This window comes from Erpetoichthys calabaricus, chromosome 16, assembly GCF_900747795.2.
Source record: "Erpetoichthys calabaricus chromosome 16, fErpCal1.3, whole genome shotgun sequence".
In the NCBI taxonomy this organism is placed as follows: Eukaryota; Metazoa; Chordata; class Cladistia; order Polypteriformes; family Polypteridae; genus Erpetoichthys; species Erpetoichthys calabaricus.
Window position 1 is genome coordinate 32622650 of NC_041409.2, and position 7026 is coordinate 32629675.

General features: G+C 38.7%; 1 protein-coding gene across 1 annotated transcript in view; it reads right to left on the minus strand.

The window, feature by feature from the left end:
• Positions 1-6170, minus strand: part of ganc (glucosidase, alpha; neutral C) — a 124604-nt gene extending 118434 nt beyond the window's left edge. The window contains exon 1 of the mRNA XM_028822299.2: positions 6063-6170. Within this exon, the coding sequence (XP_028678132.2) occupies positions 6063-6160 (98 nt within the window). The 5' untranslated portion in view covers positions 6161-6170. The remainder of the gene's footprint in view (positions 1-6062) is intronic.
• Between the last annotated feature and the right edge of the window lie 856 nt (positions 6171-7026).

Consider the following 7026-nt stretch of genomic DNA (forward strand, 5'->3'; position numbering starts at 1 on the left):
CGCGGGTGGCTCTGGAACGCAACCCCCGCGATGGAGGAGGGATTACTGTATAATTTCTTTTGACAAACATTGTTCACAGATATTTCACTTTTGTTATTTTTCAAACATACCATTTATTTATTCAATAAAAAATGTATGAAAATGTATTGTATTTCCTTTTTATTAAAAAGTTATAAAAATGAACTGGCTCTGTATCAATATGGGTGAATAAAACCATTCACGAGACGAGTCTGCACACAAATAATGGTGTGTTATGTTGTTTAAACTTGTAAGAAAGAATATCACTGCCCTCTGTCCACATGGTGTTCATCATAAACTGAACTACTTTATGCTGTTTAAATTCTGCTCAGTTACTGGAGAATATTTTATTTTACAGCTGTTAAATTCAGTTCAGTTTTATTGTCTTAATAGGCAAGTTTGTTTTTTTGGGGGGTTTTACAGAGACACCTTGAAATAACATTAAAAACACATCACTAAGAACAAACGTATTACAAATATGAACTATAGCAGCAGCAAGCAACTTACTGTAAAAAAAAATTATATAAATTGATTCAAGTGATAACAGCTCACTCACTTAATTTAAATCTATGGATGTAAAGTTGAACTTCTTTGTAAGATTAATAGCCGTTGGAATAAATGAGGATTTGAACCGGTGGCTTTATACTCTTGATTTCTTCAGCATCTGACCTGATTGCACAACTGAGAACGAATTAAAGAATTTTAACAAGTGGACTGTCACAGTTAACACTGGGGGGGGGGGGGGGGGGGGGGGGGGGGAGCGATGGGGCGGTAGTCAACACAATGCCATGCAACAGTGTTAATTCTTTTCTTTTTTTGAAAAAGGGCCATTTATTTCTATAAAACTGGTTGGCTACATTAGGTTTTGTAAACTTGATGCCTTAAAACAAATGGCAATTTTATTAATTATAATTGATATCTAAAGATGTTTTTAAACAAACACAATTTGTCCATAGAAGGAAATTGCAACAATAGATAAAAACAGAAAGGGGACTTTGTATAATTTATTACGTGAGTGGAAAAATAAAAACACTACATACTTGTATTTTATACATATATATATATATATATATATATATATATATATATATACACCTACACAGACAGTACCTGCCAAATAATACAAAGAGTACACAGCGTGTAGTTCGTCTTAATTGTGGCTTATCAGGTGTGCACACCTAAGCTTCCTCTTACGGCGATTGAACACTGGACATCAACGTTACACCACAAAGGCTGCTTCGTTTATATTGCAGGATGATTATTTTCATTATGGTAAACTAATGTGGAACTAAAATGAATAAACCGTAATGTCAAGTTGTACTGCATGCACAGTTCCGATCGGGCCGTGCCATAAAGTGGATTTTTTTGTTTTTAATGTTTTTTTCATTAAGCGCATGCGGTGTGTGTCACTACCTGGTTCCCGTTGCCGGACTGATCTGTGTGCACGTGCATATTGAAAGGCTAAGTCATCACACACTTTACGGTGCGGCCCAATCTGTTTAACGCATGCGTGAACACTTTACGGCATGTTAGGCTTTCAATACGCCTGCGCGCACAAATTGGGTAGGCACGCAGATCGGGTAATGACACCCGTTCGAAGCCCGTCATGACGCAATCTCAGTACTACGCATGTCTGAGGCTTCGAATCTGCTCAGTTAACTCAGTGCGCATGTCTGAGGTTTCGGAGCCCTGTCATGATCTCAGTACTACGCATGTCTGAGGCTTTGGAGCCCCGTCATGATGCAATCTCATTGCTCAGTGCTTCTAACCAAGCTTGACGATTCCAGTGTGCATGTCTGTTTAGTGCTTGGAATCATTATTCATCAAGCTCCCGTTTGAAGTACATATGGCATCAACAGAGTTCAAAAACTTGACAGAATTCCCATTGAAATGAATGTTTGTGGATGATCCATACATGTTAAATGATTGTGCCCGATAATACTTTATGGCAAAAAATAAAATTATAAATTATACATCATACAAATGCCAACTTGTAGAATGCATAATGCTGCAAAGAAGAGCTTTAGTAATACGGGTGAGGACACATCTCTCACTATAATACTCTCATAAATATCCATTCTTCACCTCATGCAACGTTTTCGTGCAACACTGAACGTATGTCATATAGTATACATCTATATATAATTGTTTTTGTCTTCATTACATACATACATACAGTGGTGTGAAAAACTATTTGCCCCCTTTCTGATTTCTTATTCTTTTGCATGTTTGTCACACAAAATGTTTCTGATCATCAAACACATTTAACCATTAGTCAAATATAACACAAGTAAACACAAAATGCAGTTTGTAAATGGTGGTTTTTATTATTTAGGGAGAAAAAAAATCCAAACCTACATGGCCCTGTGTGAAAAAGTAATTGCCCCCCTTGTTAAAAAATAACCTAACTGTGGTGTATCACACCTGAGTTCAATTTCCGTAGCCACCCCCAGGCCTGATTACTGCCACACCTGTTTCAATCAAGAAATCACTTAAATAGGAGCTGCCTGACACAGAGAAGTAGACCAAAAGCACCTCAAAAGCTAGACATCATGCCAAGATCCAAAGAAATTCAGGAACAAATGAGAACAGAAGTAACTGAGATCTATCAGTCTGGTAAAGGTTATAAAGCCATTTCTAAAGCTTTGGGACTCCAGCGAACCATAGTGAGAGCCATTATCCACAAATGGCAAAAACATGGAACAGTGGTGAACCTTCCCAGGAGTGGCCGGCCAACCAAAATTACCCCAAGAGCGCAGAGACGACTCATCCGAGAGGTCACAAAAGACCCCAGGACAACATCTAAAGAACTGCAGGCCTCATTTGCCTCAATTAAGGTCAGTGTTCACGACTCCACCATAAGAAAGAGACTGGGCAAAAACGGCCTGCATGGCAGATTTCCAAGACGCAAACCACTGTTAAGCAAAAAGAACACTAGGGCTCGTCTCAATTTTGCTAAGAAACATCTCAATGATTGCCAAGACTTTTGGGAAAATACCTTGTGGACTAATGAGTCAAAAGTTGAACTTTTTGGAAGGCAAATGTCCCGTTACATCTGGCGTAAAAGAAACACAGCATTTCAGAAAAAGAACATCATACCAACAGTAAAATATGGTGGTGGTAGTGTGATGGTCTGGGGTTGTTTTGCTGCTTCAGGACCTGGAAGGCTTGCTGTGATAGATGGAACCATGAATTCTACTGTCTACCAAAAAATCCTGAAGGAGAATGTTCGGCCATCTGTTCGTCAACTCAAGCTGAAGCGATCTTGGGTGCTGCAACAGGACAATGACCCAAAACACACCAGCAAATCCACCTCTGAATGGCTGAAGAAAAACAAAATGAAGACTTTGGAGTGGCCTAGTCAAAGTCCTGACCTGAATCCAATTGAGATGCTATGGCATGACCTTAAAAAGGCGGTTCATGCTAGAAAACCCTCAAATAAAGCTGAATTACAACAATTTTGCAAAGATGAGTGGGCCAAAATTCCTCCAGAGCGCTGTAAAAGACTCATTGCAAGTTATCGCAAACGCTTGATTGCAGTTATTGCTGCTAAGGGTGGCCCAACCAGTTATTAGGTTCAGGGGGCAATTACTTTTTCACACAGGGCCATGTAGGTTTGGATTTTTTTTTCTCCCTAAATAATAAAAACCACCATTTACAAACTGCATTTTGTGTTTACTTGTGTTATATTTGACTAATGGTTAAATGTGTTTGATGATCAGAAACATTTTGTGTGACAAACATGCAAAAGAATAAGAAATCAGGAAGGGGGCAAATAGTTTTTCACACCACTGTACATACATACATACATACATACATACAAAACATGTATTATATACATCCACCTTCCCGAAAACAGTAGTGGTGTAGCGGTATCGTTGCCGCTCCGTAATAAGGCTTGCGTGGGTTGGGGTCCCACGTCCACCCGTTGTGAATTGTGACCCAAAAGAGTCTTGTTTTTCTTTTTCTTTTTTCCATTTAACAGCAAATTCCACCGTGGACCGAGAGCGAGCAAGGCGAGAACACTAGTTAAGATCTATCAAATGGAAATAGGCATCTTGTTTTATGTCTATAACAAAAAAAATATTTGAGTGACGATTTCAACTGTTATTGTAGTTGTTGATGGCGGGTTTAGCGGTTTAAATTTTTAAATATTAAATTAATAAGATGGAATGTGCTCTTACTTTGAGTGTTGGGGGTTGGGGGGGAGCTACACGGTAAATGTGTTAGTAACTGGGATTGCGCCTCTGTAACTGGAAGATTGCTTAGGAATGATACAGACTGGGCAACTATATGTTTTAGGAAATGTTTTATTATTGCACTGTGCTGTGACTAAGACAACTTTTTACTGATCGCCTGTCCTGACCTTGAAGATATATTCACGAAGGAGGGATGCTGTTGTTGAAAGCAAATGCTTTTTCGGCAGCAGGTCCAGATGTGTTTATCCCGCTGCTTTTTGTTGTTGCCTCAGCACTCAAGAGGATCTTTAATGCCGACCTTGATACATGCACTGCTCACCTTGGAGTATCTCGTGTGTGTCTGTGTGTCGGTGACTGATCTGCGCCTTGTCTCTCAGCCTCTCTGATGTGCTCCGGATTGACACCTTTGAATGTTTGGTGCAGCAGAGCAAATTCAACCTGATCTACCACAGTGGGTTTGTTATCACCTTATTCAATGGAGGGGTTCATGGACGTCAAATGGCGATGAATAGAAGATGAATTAATGTAAATACGTCAGCTGCCTTACGCAATTAGTCATCGCATTTTGCTGGTGATTCTAAGTGGGGATGATTCCCGAACAGATCTCTTATGCGATCCTTCCACAGTATCTCTCAAAATTATTTAGTTCAAATTGGTTATAATGATTTCACTCGAGATTATTTTTTTAATTATGATGAGTCTTTAGTTCGACTCGAACTCGCACTACGCTCAGAATTTGAAAAGCAACCACCTTAGTTAATTGAGCCACTGACGGCGTCTTTTCTCGTCGCAAACTCGTTACTTTTGAACTCCAAAAAATATTGTAAAGTATTAATAAATTAAATATTTCAATACTTGATCGAATAATAACATCTGTGATTTAAGGATTTCACCTTTTCTTTCTGAAATGTGCTTACCTGTATCATGGCAAAGTACAGGGATAAACCTTTATTTTCTGTCTACTCCGTTTTAATTAAGTCAGACCAAAGAAAACATTTAAGGCTATTAAATGTGATCTCAAGAAAAGATGAGGGTTAATTATAATACTAATAACAGGAGCGATTATAATAATACAGTGCAAAAGTAAATACTAATTGAAAGAGCCGGGAATCCATGAGGTGAGGCGTCTTATTTTGTTTAACTCTTGCTATCGTATAGTGCATTCTGCCTGTCGGCGTCAGTTATATTAATATTTTTTAGACATCAGACACTAGAAGCTGCTGACGAACCAATCTCTTCGTTGTCAGTCTGTAGCTGCGAAAAAATAAAAGCAATAAGAGTTGTAACAGACGTCACTGAAGTGGATCATAAGTTTGTGTAACGCTAATGAAAATGGCCAGGAGGTGTCACTAGAAAGGTGAGTGTCAAATGCTTCGAAGCTTCGATACGATTTCCGACACAATTGCTTCAAATGTGTTGATGCTTCGTGAGGCTTCACGGAGTGAGCTTTGGACGCGAGGATCGTCTCAAAAAGTTATGGAAAGCTGAAAGGGACAAATGTGACGTTAAACAGAGGAGAGTTCTTTTCAGACCTCCCACCCAGACGTGTGCTATCACGCTTGCGCGTTTGGTTATTATGGTTACGCGTATGCTCCACAGCCAATCAAAACAAAATCTGTATTTTTCCTGTTATATTTTAGGAGGAAATTATGCCTCATTTGCAATGGATCCTGATACACACGACAGAGTCACATTGAACACATGATTATCTTTATCTGCGCCACCCAACTTTGTCTAGGTTATAGATATCTCGGGACATATAAGTTAAAGTTAGACGCACGCGAACAAACGCGTTCTTAACTGTACTTGCACTGCACCAGATCGGTGTGACGGGGACAAATCTACCTTTCTCCAGTCTCCTGAGATGAAACAGGCTGTGGCAGCTCCATGTAGCCAACAACTACAAACCCAACTTGACAGCAAGATTTTGACACCCCGCCCATTCCGAGTCTGCCAGGAATTCTGGGCATTGTAGTTACTAAACATACAGGTGGCGGTGACGTTCTTGTCATTGATTGGTCAAAGTATATGTGCCCGGCGATGACGCATCATTCTGTGCGGCGTTTTTAAATATTTGCTTTGGTTCTTTAACTGCGTTTTGTTTTGGTCAGTGTACGTCTGCAGGTGTATCGAATTGTAAAGGAATTGCAAGCGTTTATTAAAGTTTTGGAAAATAATAGTGTTCAGTGCAATTTAGAATTATTAATTTGTAACGACACGTTGCATAAATAAATAGTAAAGAAATTTAAATTATGCTGCGAGGAAAAGAGGCAAGGGAAGGTCAAATAATATTTTCGAAAAAAGGCTAAGGTATTTTTCTCCAGTCTGTCCGTGTAAGTAAGTATGCAGATATCCGTCGCTTATTTTTGATGTAATTAAGGCACGAGTCACGCCTCTTTCGGATTTGTGCTTATAATTGTATATCTTGGGGTGGTAGGAAGTCACTTTCGGTCAGTCTGAATCATTAAGTCTTGTTACTAAGCCATTTACTGTAAGTAAGAATAAAGGCCATCTCTTGTGAGTAATACCTTAATAAATATTTACAAATTAAAAGGCAACTCTTTAAAGCTTTTTTTTATTAAAGACAAATTATGTATATGTTGCTTATACATTTTTCCATACCATACCATATTTATTTGTTGAGCGCTTAAAAACACAGCATTACAACCGACCAAAGCGCTGTACAGTTAAAACAAACGACTAAAAACAAAATATTAAAAGCAAACATTAAGAGAGAATTTGAACTAAGAAACTAAAAACAGGTCAGAGGACCCAATAAAATAGAGAAAATAACGAAAAACAAGTAGAA